The sequence below is a fragment of the Phacochoerus africanus genome, chromosome 3 (assembly GCF_016906955.1).
Source record: "Phacochoerus africanus isolate WHEZ1 chromosome 3, ROS_Pafr_v1, whole genome shotgun sequence".
In the NCBI taxonomy this organism is placed as follows: domain Eukaryota; kingdom Metazoa; phylum Chordata; class Mammalia; order Artiodactyla; family Suidae; genus Phacochoerus; species Phacochoerus africanus.
Window position 1 is genome coordinate 22067771 of NC_062546.1, and position 16779 is coordinate 22084549.

Genomic DNA, 16779 nt, shown 5'->3' on the forward strand with positions numbered 1-16779 from the left:
AAAATGATATACCACTTGGGTTTGCAATTATCTTGCATTTTTCTTCTTACTATTCAGAGTGGCTTTCACTGTACTGCCAAAATCAAATCTCTCTCAGGAGGCCTAGTGGTGCGAACAGAAGTGCTGAAATCAAAGAACTTCCAAGTTTTAATCTGTCAGACAGAGACTGTGTGGTACTAGGGAAAGAGCGGTTTAACCTCTCTCCACCAGTCCTACTTCTGCACAAGGAAGATAAAACTCTGGCAGTACCTCTCCTGGGTACTGTGTGGACTGGCTAATTAAAGCTAACTACACCCCTAGAAAGAACCAAAAAATACTATCTAAGTGCTGAGTATTTATGGGCCACGGAGCAGTCACAAAAATTCCTAAGAGACAAGATTCTGTGCGGACAGCACAATCTCCATTGGTGATTACTCATTACCCGCTGATTACAAAGGAAGCCTTGGGTGTTCCCTAATGGGAGACAGAAAAAAAAAATCACACAATGTCGTTCAACAACACCATCTTTATTCAAAAATATATATCTATGAGACATTTCAGAATATACTGCTACCACCAATGGCAGCCTATACTTCTAAATAAAGTCCTAAATTAATATACAAATTTAAGCTTTAAAAATATTCTTTAAGAAAAAAACAAAAACAAAAAACAAAAAGAAGATTGAAGACTTTCTGAGGAATATGACCTAAAGGAAAGGTCTCTGAGGCCGATGGATGCCCTATAGGTAAGGAAAACACAAAACAACCACCTACCCCACCCCGCCAGATCACCTCATACATACAAGGAGAAAGGGTCATTTAAATTAAACAAATGAAGTAATAAGCACACTTGGGGAGGATGCTGGAGAATTAAGATTCAAAACAAAAGCATTTCATTGAAAAACAAACAAAAAAAAAGAACTAACTTCCTCACAGGAAGTCTACTAGTAACAGGTGTTACGAGGCCAACACATTCATTTACATAATTGCTACGGTTTCATTTCTTGCCCTTGCTATAGTAATTATGCACCAATTGCTGGTCAAAGACTCAATCAGATAAAACACAGCAGTGAGCGAAATCCACTGTAACACTTTCATCTAGCTGATCAGAGCAAATGTCTACCACACCTTTTTGGTGGTTTATGGCTGGATTTGGCTTCCCTGGTAAAAGAAAGCATAGAGAATGTCCAAGATGGGTCTGTTGAGAAGCAAGCTCATATGCAGGACTAAAGCAGCACATCATGTGGGGAGGGGGCTTATGTGCAGAAACAGCAAAGACTGGAATTTATTTTGCAGTTTTGGTAATTTACTGCCCTACGGCCTCTGGGAGAACAACTATATAGACGCATTAATTTAATAATTACAGGACAACAGGCAGTGTCAATATGCAAACACACAGTCCATATTCAATCTGAAAAATAGCTTAAATGCTACTAGATTCTACACAGTTAAACTGCATACCTGCTATGACTTTTCATCATTTTTATTTCATGGCAGGCAGGAGAGCTTCTTGAAGGGAAGCCTGCTACGCTTTTTAAAACAGAGGTTATGTTCTAACACGCTGAACATGTAAAATTACATGTAATTGGCTTTTTGGTAATCCTGAATACAGCAACTCAAAATAATGGGGATTCTGAAGCCCCCTCCACTGAATTCCTTTTTACAGCTTTTGGATTTCAGCCTCTGGGCTATAATTCCTATTACACTATTGGGGCAAATTGTTTTCTGCCCTTTCCAATGTCAAAAATAAGCCTGCCAAATTAGAATGATTTACAGTCAGCAGACCTAATCTTTACTAAAAGCAAGATAAAAATTCTAACTACATTATATAGTCATAATGTCAGCTGGCATGATAATGGAATTAAAATCCCCAATTAATACCCCTCACTTTCCCCCTTCCGGAGATGAGCTATTCAATAACATCCGATGCAAAATATGCCTCCTCCTGGGGGCACATGGACACGTGCAGTGGTGTGAACTGAAAGACAGACAAACATGCACAGCGTGTCACATCTGCAGGGGAGATATTCAAGCTCAGTCACCATGCTGTGCACATGTACCCACGCAGTGCATTAAATGTTAGTGTGTGCCCTACTCCCCAAAATAAAGGCTCAAAACAATTTCCACGCAGAGCCCAGACACCCAGTATGCCTATAGATTTTGGGGTCCACCAGTGCCATTTCTAACACCTACCTTCACAACCAATTGAAGCAAAGATCATGTTTCTAGGAACATGCTCTCTGGCAGTGGGACTGTTGAGAAGTGCAGCCTGGAAAGGTTACTGGTGGGAACCTAGAGCAAGTAACTTATCCCCGTTAGTCTGTCTCTGAACTGGGACTTCATGTCCCAGATCAGCTTTGAATCTTACTGCTAGAGTCTCTAGTCTGCTGAGAGAACAAATGCACCTGACCTCTGACGGCGCACTGCTAGAAGCCATGCATGGGAAGAGAGACTCAGAGATTTGGCAAACTCTTTATGGCGAAGCTGTTCCACAGTCGTGCCTCCAACCTTTGGGGTGAACGGCAGCCAGGAAAGCCAATGACTCCAGACTAAGCCCCTCAGTGGAAGCTTGTTTGTACTGAACTTGAACAAGCCCAGCTCAGAAAGGAGAAGCTGCTTTCACAACACAATGCTGTCATGAGGGATAAGATTCTTCTGAAAGCTTACAGGAGTACACATGATTTTCATAACTTCTTAGGTGTAAAGAGAGAGCTAAGAATGGAAACCAACAGGGGCATGGAAACATGAAGTGTGACAGTTTGTATTCTTTCCAAATATAAATCTAAATTGGATTCCACTCGCCACTGTTCTGAATTGTGCTCAACAGGAGAGGCCGGAGAGGAGTCAGTCTGTGGTTCTTTCTTGAGGCTGGGGGGCCAAGTGGAAGGAGGGACAGAATCGGGGGCTACTAGGTTACTTCCAACCATGACTTTCCCTCTTCGTTCTGCTGGTAGAGATGGGAATCTGGGGCACAACACCTGCCCTAGTCAGTTGAAAACAGGTCACCAGCAGAGGGCAGGGGGGCCAAGCCCCCTGTGACGTTGGGCAGCAAGGAGAGGTCTGGCAAACTCTGAATATGGGACTTCAGCTCCTTGCGGACCTGGGTTACCCGAGCAAGCTTCTGTTTATACTCCTGAGGAGACAGAGAGAAGACAACGCAGTTAAGTGTGGGTGCGCACTGAGATTTAGGTTTAAGGAACTGATACAGATACTCTACCCTCTTGCTCTACGTGCTCCTCACCAGATTGCCCCTGTGCTCCCTCGCCCCCCCCGCCCCCAATTCAGCTAAACTATAACATTTGGGTTTTCAAACTCTCAAAAGTCAAAACTTTATATAAAAAAGAAAAGTTCTGGAGTTCAGTAATAGCGGATTAAATGGTATTTAACTTAGCACTTGAGATCTGAAAGTAAAAATATGTGACGTTTTATACGTGTAGTGTCTTTGGTTCTTATCCATTTCAAAATACTTTATAAAATAAAGCCTGAGCTTTACAATTATTTTGAAGGTTCCACCTTGACATGGCTAGGAAAATCACTATAAAGCTCTATTTTCTGTGTTAAACTTCGATTAACTGAGATGATCATTTTCGTAGACAAGGACTATAGAAAATCAAAAGTCCCACTGCCATCAGCTGTGTCCAGAACTTCCTCATTCCACACCGGAGTGACTGCAGCAAGGCCCTGCTGAGGCCTTCTAGTAGTCTTCCCTAAACATGCCAGACTTATCTTGCAGAAGCACAGCTTCCATCAAGTCATTCCTCTGAGAAAGCGAAGCCTGGCACCGTTCTATCGCCAGGACTGCTCTGAGCTCAAGGTCTTCTAAAATTAGCTCCTGCCCAAATGTACTTCTCACAACTTCCCAACCCTCGTGCACAGGCTATCTGTTCAGGATTCCCTCGAGCCTGAAAGAATCCCTTTCTTTTCTTGCTCCCCACAAAGTCCTGACTCCACTCCTCTGCCTACTTGCTGAGTCTCACCCTCTCCAGAAAAATCTTTCCTCCTCATCCAAGAGATTGGTCTCCGTCTCCGCTGGGCTTCCTGAGCACTGCGTCCCTAACAGACTGCCTTACGTGCTCTCTCCATGTTAGATTTCTATGTTCCTCTAAAATATGACTCCCCTGGTGACAGAAACTGAATATACTATTTTCTTTCTTCAGCTCCCAGCTAAAGGCCCTCCTGGTAAATCTGTACAGAATAACAACCCTGGGCCACGTGAGATCTGTGGTTTATGGCCCCCTCGGGGCCTGCCTTTTCTCCTCCAGCTGTGTCACCCTGCTCCATGTTTCTGCAGCGACAAGGAGGCTCCTGAGGCTGCGCCCTTGCTGACTAAAGCCTCTCCTGTAGGAATGTAACAGAAAGCACTGGGCTGAGACACAAAGCCCTGGGTTTAATTCTGGCTCTGACTCTAAGTGGCTGCGTGACTGTGGACATGTTCCCTCTTCCCTCATCCTTCCTTATCTGAAGATGAAGAAACTGTACCACCCATAAGATTTGTATTCAAGTTCCAGATTCCTTCATAGCATACTTAGAGAAGCAGAGTCTGAGGGCATAAACGTAAGCACTCCTAGGAAGAGTGAGAAGACAGGAAATGGGTTAAATGAAGAGCACTGAGTTCAAGTTGTAAAGACAAATTCCAAGCAAGGAGTGAGAGAGGGGAATTGGGGAAATGGGCAGGGAGGCTCTGTTCCCCACATGACTGCAGGTAGTCAGCCTTCCACCTGAACCCTGAACTGAAAGCTGCTCACACAAGCCATCAAATGCAGAGACAAGGGACAAGTCCTGGCATCCCATTTCTTTCCTTTGTAGACTTAATACAACTAAAAAATGCCTTAATAAGTACATTATTAATAGTGACTCCCCCATCAAACCAGCAAGCACCAGAAGGCTAGGATGGGACCCACCTGCTTCACCCAGTGTCCACATGCCCAGAAGATCCTATAAACAGGTATCTAATGAACTGCCCAGTGCATTAACAACAGGAAGATCCTTGCTCCCTGCCCAGCTCCTCTGACCAAAGCTAACAAGTGAAAGCCACCTCAACTCTTGGCATCCACTCTTGGCAGCTACAAGACAGTTGAAGGAATTCCTCAAGTACAGTCTGAAAATCAGCAAGTCTATATTGAGTCCTCTTGGGATCAGAATCCAAGGTTCCTCACTCTTGGGTGATCCTCAGGTTAACTTAGCAAGTCCACCTGAGGTCAAAAGTAAAGGTAGCTGATCTAATACCCCACAGTACCGTAAGCTCAAGTAACTCTCTTTAAAGGCAATCTTTATTTTATTTTTATTTTTATTTTTTGTCTTTATGCCTTTTTTCTAGAGCCGCTCCTGAGGCATATGGAGGTTCCCAGGCTAGGGGTCTAATCGGAGCTGCAGCCACAGGCCTACACCAGAGCCACAGCAACGCGGGATCCGAGCCACGTCTGCGACCTACACCACAGCTCACAGCAACGCTGGATCCTTAACCCACTGAGCAAGGCCAGGGATCGAACGTGTACCCTCGTGGTTCCTAGTCAGATTCATTAACCACTGAGCCACGACAGGAACTCCTAAAGGCAATCTTTAAAAACAAAAATAAAAACAAAGATCTAATTTGTTCTTAATTAAGGGTTTGTGTGTGTATCTCATCGTGCTTACGCTGCTATTATATTCTAGATATCATCAAAGAAACTTCATTTTAATAAAAGAAAATATGTTCCCCTGGTCAGGCCTAAAAGTGGATAGATCCTGCCTACACCTGCTTGTGTCACAGAGATTTCTTCTCATCCTCTTCCCATACAGATTTCTATTTTAAAAGCAGGTTCATGAGCCTGAGAAAGGATGAAAGTGGTACTCACTGAAAAGGATTAAAAAACACAGACTTGCAAGATACAAGGTAATATACAGAAGTCAATCACTTTTCCTACATACCAACAGTGAACTAGTGGAATTTGAAATTAAAATTCAATACCATTTACATTAGCACTTAAAACAATGAAATACTTAAGTATAAATCTAAAAAATATTTATATGATTTATAGGAGGAAAACTACAAAATTCTGATGACTGAACAAAGAAGAAGAAAATAAATGGAGAGGTATTTCATGTTCATGGATAAGAAGATTCAATACTAAAAGACGTCAGTTCTCCCCAACTTGACCTATAGATCCAAGGCAATCTCAATAAAAACCACAACAAGTTATTATGTAGATGTAAACAAACTAATTTTAAAGTTGATATGGAGAGGCAAAAGATTCTTAAGAGTCAGCAAATATTAAAAGAGAACAACAAAGTTAGACAATACCTGACTCTTAAGACTTACTGTGCTAAGCTGTGATAATCAAGACAACAGAGTACTGGCAAAAGAACAGACAAACAGATCAATGCACAACAGAATAGAGCCCAGAAATAGACCCATGTAAATAGTCAATTGATCTTTGACAAAGGAACAAAGGCAATACAGTGGAGAAAAGTCAGTATTTTTCAACAATGGTGCTGAAACAATTGCACATGCAAAAAGCTAAATCTAGATAACAAATCTCACATCCTTTATAAAAACTAAAACAAATCGTAGACCTAAATGTAAAACACAAAACTATAAACTCTTAGAAGATAACAGAAGAAAATCTAGATGATCTTCGGTTTGGTGATGACTTTTTAGATACAACACCAATGGCATAATCCATGAAGGAACTGATAAGCTGGACTTCATTAAAATGAAAAATTTCTACTCTGAAAAGATAAGCCAGAGACTAGGAGAAAATGTCTGTGAAAGACATCACATGTCACTAGGAAAATGCAAATTGAAAGAACACTGAGATACCACCACACACCGCTTAGAAAAGCTGGAAGTCCAGAACACTGACAATAGCACATGTTGGTGAAGATGGGGAGCAAGAGGAATGTTCAAGTACACTGCTAATGGGAATGCAAAATGTACAGCAACACTGAAAGACTGACTGCTTGGCAGTTTCTTACAAAACTAAACGTACACTTAGCATATGATCCAACAATCACACTTGTTGGTATTTACTCAAAAGAGTTGAATACATCTGCCCACACAAATACCTGCACATGATGTTAGAGCAGCCTTACTCACAACTGGCAAAAGATGGAAGCAACTAAGATGTCCTTTCGGTAGGTGAATGGATAAAGCTTGGTACATCCAAACAACAGAGTATTATTCAGCACTAAAAAGAAATGAGCTATGAGGCCATGAAAAGACACAGAGAAACCTTAAACACATATTTAGTGAAAAGCCAACCTGAAGAGACATTCTGGGAAAGGCAAAACTATGGAGACAAGGTTGGAGGGATGCAGGGATGAACAGGTGAAGCAGAAACGACCTTTAGAATAGTGATAATACTATAATGATGAATCATACATTTGCCCAAACTCATAGAATGGGCAACACCAATGTGAACCCTAATGAAAACTAAAGACTTTAAATGATTAACATGTGTCAATGTAGGTTCATTATCCGTTACAAATGTACCATTTCTGGAGGATGCTAATATTGGGGCAACTGTACATGTGTGGGGACAGTAAGAATATGGGAAATCTTTGTACCTTTCTCTTAATTTTGCTGTGAACCTAAAACTGTTTTTAAAAACAGCCTTAAAAAAAAAAAAAAAAAAAAAACAGACCTATGGGCCAAGAGGTTAAAATCCATCAGCCAGAGTGACAAGGCATACACCCTGAATATCCACATACAGGTAAAGACTGCCTTTAAAACTGTTAAAACATGTACCTGCTTAACTGGGACCATTTAATGACTCAGCTTAATACCTTGAGGAGAGATAAGCAGATTAGAATTCACAGCAAGCTCTGATTAGGTCAAACTGAGGCTATAGTAATTTTACAGTCCCCTAAATAAATTTAGTAGTAACTAACTCTATGATCTCCTACCCCCCCCCACTTTTTTTTTAATTAGATACAATCTTTTCCAAACATAGCCATCTATAAATGCTGCCATGGACCAACACAAAGAATGAATCTAAACCAAACTACCTCCCAAATACAAATCTGGCCTTCACTTGCCTCCCAGTTGTCTCTCTTGTTATGCTCCCTCGGTCAGGTAATGGCACTGCCTTCCTAGTTATTCTCTTAGGTTTTGAAGAGGCAGGGGAGACAGACCTTAGGAGAATCCAAGAGTCTTTTTTTCCTCAACCTACTAGCCTGCCTTCTAACAAGTATGGTCCACAAGCTCTGCTACTATGAGGTTCCAAACCAAGCCCACAGCAACTCCTGTGCTCAGCAGAGACCCAAGCTTCTTTTCATGACAACACGAAAACAACTTTAAAGTACTGAAACCCATTCAAATTCTTGTGAGTTACTAAAGTGTGCTGCATCCCACAATCTCTGCCAAGTACTACTCAGAGAAACGATGTGTCAAGGGGATCACGTGATCTTTGTTTAAAATACCTTACACTGGTGTGTAACAGAGGATTTAGCCTTTAATCTAAGGCTCATGCTACCCTGCCTGGTACAGGAATTTGAGAGATCAAGACCTGCACCATTTACACAAGCAGATAACACTGATGCACCGATCCTGCTCATCATTCTTCTCTCCCCACCGCTGGGTCACCTCACCCACGATCCCCATGGCTCTTTTTTGCACTCTTCAGACACTTGCCTTTTCCCTCACTACCAATCTTAAACAAGAAAAGGCAAGGCAAACCCAGGTAGCTCTGCTGCTTTTCTTCCCCGGCTCATGCATAATTTATACCAGGGTGGTGGGCAGAGGTGAAGGATTGAGCTGAATCCCCCCCTGGGCTACATGCACCTACTGCAGCAACCCCCCGCCCCCCGCGAGGTCACAGGGAGCCAGGAAACAGGTCAGGGTTCCACCAGATCTGCTGTTACCACTGCCCAGTTTCAAACCCTTGAGGAGAGGGGGTAGAGGGGAAAGTGGGCACCTGTGATGAACAGCGAAAAAATGTTTAAAATATAGACAGTATAGGCCCTATGTGCAGTTCTAAGATAATGCCTATGATTTATGCTCCAAGCAAAGATCTGGAATCTTGCCTCATACTCTCCGAACTTGCAAGGGAAGACGTGTGGATCCAGCTGATACTATGGGAACACAGACCGGCCCAGAGCACCAAGACAACTGGCTGAAGGAAGCAAGGCAGACACAACCTGCCGTGCTGTAGATGAGCTGGGGACAAGATGGTCAGAAATGACAGGGGTTGACACTGCAACGACCTTTCTACAGGAATTTCATTTTCAAAAACAAAATTATAAGCATTTCTTCTAGCAACTCATGTTAATAAACACCAATTAAAATGTAAACACTGTCAAACCTAGAGTTTTCTTGCAAAGAAGTATTTACATGAGAAAATTTATGTTAGAAATAACACCACAGGCAGGGATTTGATTTGATAAGATTTCTAGTAACAAGACTCACGTTTTTCTTTTTCTTGCCCTGTTGTGCTATAGGACATACTGTATATAAAAATCACCCACTGCTCAGCTACTCCCAGTTTAGAGTCATAAAGGGTTACTGTGCACAAAGAAGTTTATGAAGGGCCCTGCTTTAAAGGTGACCTGCCACACTGCATTTAAGGCAAAGAATAGCTTTATCACATGAAGGGCGAGAGCCAGGCAGGACGGGGATGCTGACCCCTGCCCTAATATTACTGAACAGGCTCACTCAGCCCCCTCATCCTGCCAGGACGCTTAGCTCTTGCCACCGAGGTTCACAGGAGCTACACTTAGAAATCACAGATTTTACTTAAACCACAATGAATTAATTCTCTCTTTCATTCATTTTTTTAAAAGGGAAAATACAATATATAACTCTTCGGACTGAAAATAAGAATGCTGCTTTTAATTCTTCTCCAAGGATCTATGCAGAACATTAACAACAAAACAAAACAAAACCATTACTGACCTGTACCTCTCTCCCAGCCAGCTCCATGCTCCATATGACTTAGTGGCAGCTGCGACATTTCAAAATGATACATTCTGGGTGTCACAGCAGGGCTGGAGCTGCTGAGTAAGATGCTGGGGAAGATACAAGGAAAAGAGGAAGTTGTGGCTCCAATTCCAGTACTCAGGGCCTCTCAGCTCCATCACCAAAAGTGGTAATAAAAGTACTGCTGGGCTCAGAATGGGCCACCCCCATCTATGGCCACAATAGCATATTGATTATTCTGAACTGATGTTTTCTGAGAATGATGCAAGAAAAGAAAAAAAAAAAAAATCTGACCCTCCTGTTTCCCTGAAAAGCAGGAAATAAATCTAATGTGAATGGCTTACTCTCTGCAGCTAGAGGTTAGAACCCCCTTATTGTCAGAGACAGAATTCAGAGTCAAGGAGTCTGTATAAACAAACACCGTTACTTTTTAAATTTACTACCCCAAGCCCAAACTGTTTATTTTCTAATTAAGCACTTCAAACCCAAGTTTCCTGTTGCTGTCAATTCTTCACAAATTTATTGCCTGTTTAAAGTCTAAAAAAGCTGCCTGTCTCAGCCACTTCATTGGTCCTACTTCTATGAGATCTCTGTGTGCATGACTAAAAATGCGCTTCTGCTTCTCCTCTTCATCTGCCTCTGTCACTTTTATCATGAGTCCAGCCACAAGAGCTCAAGAGGGGCAGAGGGGAGGAGTTCTCTTGAGGTGCAGAGGTTTAAGGGTCTAGCAGCTGTCACTGCTGTGGCATGGGTTTGATCTACGACCCAGGAACTTCTACATGCCTTGGGTGTGGCAAAAAAAAAAAAAAAAAAGAAAGAAAGAAAGAAAAGAAAAGAAAGAGAAGCAGAGGGGGTAAACGCCTCTCTGACCCCTCAATGGTACATAAAGTATTCCCCAGAAGGGAAAATGACAAAAATGACTACAATTAGAGGAGCATTCTCAGAGCAATCCAACCATCTAGTGTAGGAATCAAATGGAACAGGCTTCTTAAGCTTGAAATCATATCATAAAATATTTTCAGGATATTTCTTCCCAGAGGATCATCTACACAAAAGGCTTTAGGGTGCTTCTACTATCACAACAAAAACTGACTTCTGACAGAGATTTGCAAAAGCATGGGAAGAATGAAAAATTACTGTATAAATGTAACTAAACTAATAAAAACGAGACTAACAAAAATAAAATCAATTTTAAGACTGGGAAAATTTTGTAAGGCTAAAATGTACAATTTAACAGATGTCCACAAAAGTGCTTTAAAGAGAGACTTATTAAAAAAAACTCACCTGGGTCCTTCAAAAATGCTACATCATTTATGTAATGGGTCCCTCATTATACAAAACCAAGTAAAGCCAAAATACTAGCTTACAAGAAGATTTATAATATAATTCTTCTTTTTTAAAGTTAACCTTCAAGAACATAAGCTTTATGCAAATAACGCCCTCACAAACTGACTTCCTTAATGACCATTTTTAACCAAACCCCCTCAGGTTATTAATGCTGTGACAACATCCAAGAGCAGGCCTTTCCATTGTTTCTCCTTTTGAGCCAAATACTGGTGGAGTCAAGTATTCCTGGAGGGCAGTTAAAAGCAAAGGGTAGAAAGGAAAAGGACATCTTTAACACAGAATAATTTTAAGCAATGTTTATTATATTTTTAAGTGCTAAAAGGTCTGCTTGGAACAAGGTAGCCTGCAGGTTATTGCACTGCATTTGGATACAGCTCTCTACACAAGCAGTAAAAAGACTTCAATTCCTTCCCATTATCAAACAAAATAAAGAAAATGCATTTCCTAGCTTCTCCAAAAAAGGCTGGGGGCGTACCACTTCCCTCCCACTAGAGGGAGGTCTCTGTGGTAGAACAGAACAAACTTGCAGAAAATCCAGGTTCAGATCCTACTCTACCCTTGAGTAGGTGTGACACTTGACTCTACTTTGCTGGGCTTAGCGTCTTCCTAGCTGAGATGGGAATGGAAATAATGCCTATAACCTGGGTTGAGGGGTGAAGGTGAGATCTGAATGAGACCAAGCACTTGTTAAACTGTTCAAAGTTGATGAGCAGATCTGAGGGGGTAAAGAACAATTGCTCCTCTCATGTTTATTATTTTATAGGTAATACTAACTCTTCCTGATTTCTATGTTAAGAAAAGATGTGCAAGGAGTTCCCATTGTAGCTTGATGGAAATGAATCTGACTAGGATCCACGAGGACACAGGTTTGATCCCTGGCCTCGCTCAGTGGGTTAAGGATCCGGCGTTGCCATGAGCTGTGGTGTAAGCCACAGATGTGGCTTGGATCTGGCACTGCTGTGGCTGTGGTGTAGGCCAGTGGCTACAGCTCCAATTTGACTCCTAGCCTGAGAACTTCCATATGCTGTGGGCTCACCCCTAAAAAGCCAAAAAGCCAAAAAAAAAAAAAATTGCAGAATTGGAAAAAAAAAAAAAGAGAGAGAATTACTAATAGGGTACAAAATCTTTCTTTCTACAAACCATTTGAATATGCCCTGAAAATTTAGCACATTTTCTAGAAGCTGGCTTGAGAAAATGAAAAGACCTTTGATCTCCAAGACAAGGGGGGAAAAAGTCACAGAACTATGTAATTAGATGGCACCATTTGAGAGAAGGGAAAGAATCTGTCTCAGGAGCAAAGCCTAGATCTCGCCCTCTCGCCCTCCACCGGAAGGAGTCCCTGTCAAAGATATCCTCTGATCTAGCCTAGAGATGAACCGAGCTGCAACTATCTGCCACCTCAGGTCAAGACGCTGAGCCAAGCACCGGGATGGGGGTGGGATGGGGCTGGGATGGAAGAATGACAACATGGAGAGGATTTTATGATCATTTTATGATCTCAAGCAATCTGGAAACAGAATGATGAACTACATGGTGCTTTGAAGGAAAATGACAGAGAGCTGTAAGAGTACATATAGGGGGCGGCAGCAGGGAAAGACCTGGCTTTACAGGGTGGAGATGGGAGTGGGGTGTCAGGGAAATACTGTTTGATTTGGGATATAATGATGACTGGGGATCAACCAAGTAAGGGTAATTCATGGGAAGTAAAGGAGGAAGAGTGTTCTAGGCAGAGAGAACAGCACACATGAGGACAGAGATAAAAGAAGGCAGGCATGGACAAAGTGCAACAGAACATGGCAAGAGATATGAGCTGAAGAGGTCAGCAAGGATCACGTCCTGGGGTGGAGGTAGGGGGATGGGGACATACAAGGATTGGGGATATATTCTAGGAGCAATGGGAAGCCATTTAAACGTCTGAGTGGAGAATGACATGCTCAGAGCTGCATTCTGAAAACATCACAGGCTACCACACGAAGAATGGATCACAGGGCTTAAGAACAAATGCAGATGAATCAGTAATGAGTACTGAGGGGACCAGGCGTGAGATGGGGGCAGTCTAGACTAAGGAAGTGGAAGTGGAGACAGAGATGAAGAGATGGGGACAAATGCAAGAAAAATCAAGGAGATGAAAATCACAATGGCTTGGCGACTACTCCAATATGGAAAACGGGTGACGGAAAGGCGCAGCAGAGAAGCTGAGGACAGGAGAAGCTAGGACAGGAGGAAGGCGATCTGACTGATTTGGGAGATGGGAAAAATAGAGGGAGAAACACCAGATGAGGTCCAGTGTCTGATTCTGATGAATGGCAATGCTATTCTCCAAGACAGGGAAAGAGGAAGAAAGGAAAGTTTGGAAGGGAGAAGATGGTATGCTGTGCCTAGAGTAAGTATGAAGTGTTTGTGGAAATAAGACACATGGGTCTTAAGTACGAGGAAAGGCCTAGAAAAAGATCTAGATTTGAGCCATCAGCACACAAAGAAAGGTCTAGAATGAAAAAAAAAAAAAAAAACCTCTAAAGGAATACATTTAAAGGGTGAGGATGGAGAAGTTTACTACAGAACAAAAAGCCTAGGAATTCTCTTGTGGTTTAAGGATCTGGCACTGTCATTCCAGTGACATGAGTTGCTACACTGGTAAGGGTTCAGTCCCTGGCCTGGGAACTTCCACATGCCACAGGCATGGCCCCAAAAAAGGGGGAAAAAATCTAAAATTGGTGGAGAGGTGGGTACAGAAACCAAATAAGGAAAACACATAAAAAATAATAAATAGTATTAAATGCTACAGAGAGGGCCAAAAAGAGAAAAGGAGATGAGAAACAATGAGAAACGTCTTTTGGCTTTCGAGATTAAACTACTGGTGAGGGATTTTGAGGACAGTCATGGAGATACGCCGCAAAGCTGCAATGGGGCAGGCAGAGGCAACAAGGGAAAACAGGACATGGCGGTACATACAGAGGGATGGTGGTGGTGGTGCAGGGCTGTGCTCATATGAATGTGACTAGAAAAACAAATCAGAGAAGCAAAGCATGCTACCTGCTGAGAAGGACCCCTTCAGCCAGCCTACTGGATCTGCAAGGAAAATAAATTGGTTCTAAAGGTCCTATGTGATAAGGAATGGCAAACACTAACAACTTAGGTTAGACAAGAGTTTGAACCTGTTTGCCCCAGGTGAGGGTCAAATTGTTATTTTATAAAATGAAAAACCACAGCAAAGATAAGAGGCTGCAAAGACCATTGACTTTAGTAGAGAAACCCAGAAAGAGCTTGGAATGGGCACTGCAGATCTTCACCACCAAATCCTAACTGGGATAAATGGTATCTTTCTAGGAATAACTCCCAGTGAGAGTCTACGTCCTATGGAGCAGCAACACTGTGGACTCGGAAAAACACCAAATACATCATACCAGTCCTTAAGACAAAAAAGTGGGATGTCTATTTATAATCACTATCCAAACCCCAAGAACGCTTAGCATGCCACCGGCAAATTTTTGTTGAGGTGAAATCTGCAAAGTTACTCAGCTTAAAATTCTCAAAGTACCTAATGACTAGAGTAAGCAAGAGAGATGTCCACACTTTCCTAAAAATGTTCAAAGAATCTGAATAAGGAAGAGAAAAAAATGAGGCCTGCAAAGTCATGATGACAGTTGGCTGGTACATCACTTCTCCACATGAAGCATGTCATACTTCTGGGGAGCTCAGGGACTTTGTTTGCAAAGGTTTCATTCTGACTGTTATTTCATTATAACCATGCACATTTTTTGCCTTAATCATGGAAAAAAGACTCTTCCTGATGGTGTATTTCAAGTCCTACATTTTATAGGGAAAAACAAAGTCAGAGATGTAATTTACAAGATAGCAGAATATGACACAATCCAATTTTTTTCCCCCGACTTGAAGTGGGAGTAGAAGGCCCACCTTAACAGGAGTAGGAACATTCATAAAGACTAAAATAGCTATTTGCTTAAAATAACATGTATCCATTGGGTCAAACAGACACTTAAGACACAAGAGCTCAAATTTCTGTAATCTGAACTCTGCTCTCAAAGTTATGTTCACAAAGTCAGTGTTACAGTAAGTACCTGCTATTTTCCCACAGCTGTTTCAAATGTAAACACAATTTAAAACCCAGAAGAGAGCCCCATTTGTTTAATTATTCAGTGTTCATTCCTCCATAAAACAAAGATTAATCCTTAACTTGGAGATGTATACACATATATATCTTTTATCTGTCTGCCTGTCTATAAAGCACAATGAAGCTCTGGACTGCTTAAGACGCTTTGAAAAAGCAAAAACCCCTAAGATATAAATGCATACTAGTGGAAAAGACCTTGAAATGTGTATGACTTGCAGCGTACTTAGAAACAAGCAATCATCTGCACATATACGAAATCCTTTTTTTGAAATATATAGGAAGGAAATAATAATGAAAGTTAGCCACCCACAAAAAACAAATGTTCAATAAAAATAAACATTGAATATCCAACCACAGGTATTCCAGTAGCCATTTAAAATGCTTATAAAGTTGCGTCAATAAGATGATGATGTAAAGTTTAAAAAAGCATGACATTATGGATTATTTAAAATCTGAAATAAGGAGTTCCCGTCGTGGCGCAGTGGTTAACGAATCCGACTAGGAACCATGAGGTTGCGGGTTCAGTCCCTGCCCTTGCTCAGTGGGTTAACGATCCAGCGTTGCCGTGAGCTGTGGTGTAGGTTGCAGACGCGGCTCGGATCCCGAGTTGCTGTGGCTCTAGGCCGGTGGCTACAGCTCCGATTCAACCCCTAGCCTGGGAACCTCCATATGCCGCGGGAGCGGCCCAAGAAATAGCAACAACAGACAAAAGACAAAAGACAAAAAAAAATCTGAAATAAGAGGGACAAAATAAAGGAAATATACTCAAATTAAAAGCAGTTATCTCTGGGTAGTGAAATTATTTTATAAGTTTCCTATGATGTGCTTTTATCATCAGAAAAAAACAAACAAACAAAAAAAAAACCCACCAAATATTAGCTGAATAAGAATGAATGTTTTGGAGTTGCTGTGGTGCAGAAAAAATGAATCTGACTAGCATCAATGAGGAGGCGGGTTTGATCCCCAGCCTTGCTCAGTGGGTTAGGAATCCGGTGTTGCCGTGAGCTGTGGTGTAGGTTGCAGACATGGCTCAGATCCCACGTTGCTATGACTATGGCATGGGCCAGCAGTTGCAGCTGATTCAACCCCTAGCCTGGGAATCTCCATATGCCTCTTGTGCAGCCCTAAAAAGACCCAAAAAAAAAAAAAAAAAAAAAAAAAAAAGCTGAACTACACATATGAAAACAATGCTATGGAATTTGAGTTGGGAGAGCTCTGAAATCATGACACTTTTTACAACTTGAAGTCTCAAATGTCAATGAACTACATCCTTAAGGTCATCAAGTACATGATGTACATTATATGGGGCAGTTTTCTTCCTGAAGTGACAGATTAATACAGAAAAAACACGCATGCATCTATGTGCACACAGACCGATAGAGGCTCCAGCTGCAAATATGGCCTGAGCTAGAAGGGTCAGCAGCCCC

The 16779-nt window shown here is 41.8% G+C and overlaps 1 protein-coding gene across 3 annotated transcripts in view; it reads right to left on the reverse strand.

The window, feature by feature from the left end:
• Positions 1-485: 485 nt before the first annotated feature.
• The window catches only part of RPRD1B (regulation of nuclear pre-mRNA domain containing 1B), a 53522-nt gene continuing 37228 nt past the window's right edge, over positions 486-16779 (reverse strand). Inside the window, exons 7-8 of one of the 3 annotated variants that reach the window (XR_007133859.1) lie at positions 9850-9962; positions 2980-3111 (exon numbers count right to left, since the gene is read on the reverse strand). Coding sequence is in view for 1 of the 3 variants with exons in the window: in XM_047771116.1 (XP_047627072.1) it covers positions 2962-3111 (150 nt within the window). In the remaining 2 variants the exon portion in view is untranslated. Of the gene's footprint in view, positions 3112-9849; positions 9963-16779 lie in introns of all 3 variants that reach the window. The other 2 variants (XM_047771116.1, XR_007133860.1) reach the window with 2 other exon arrangements.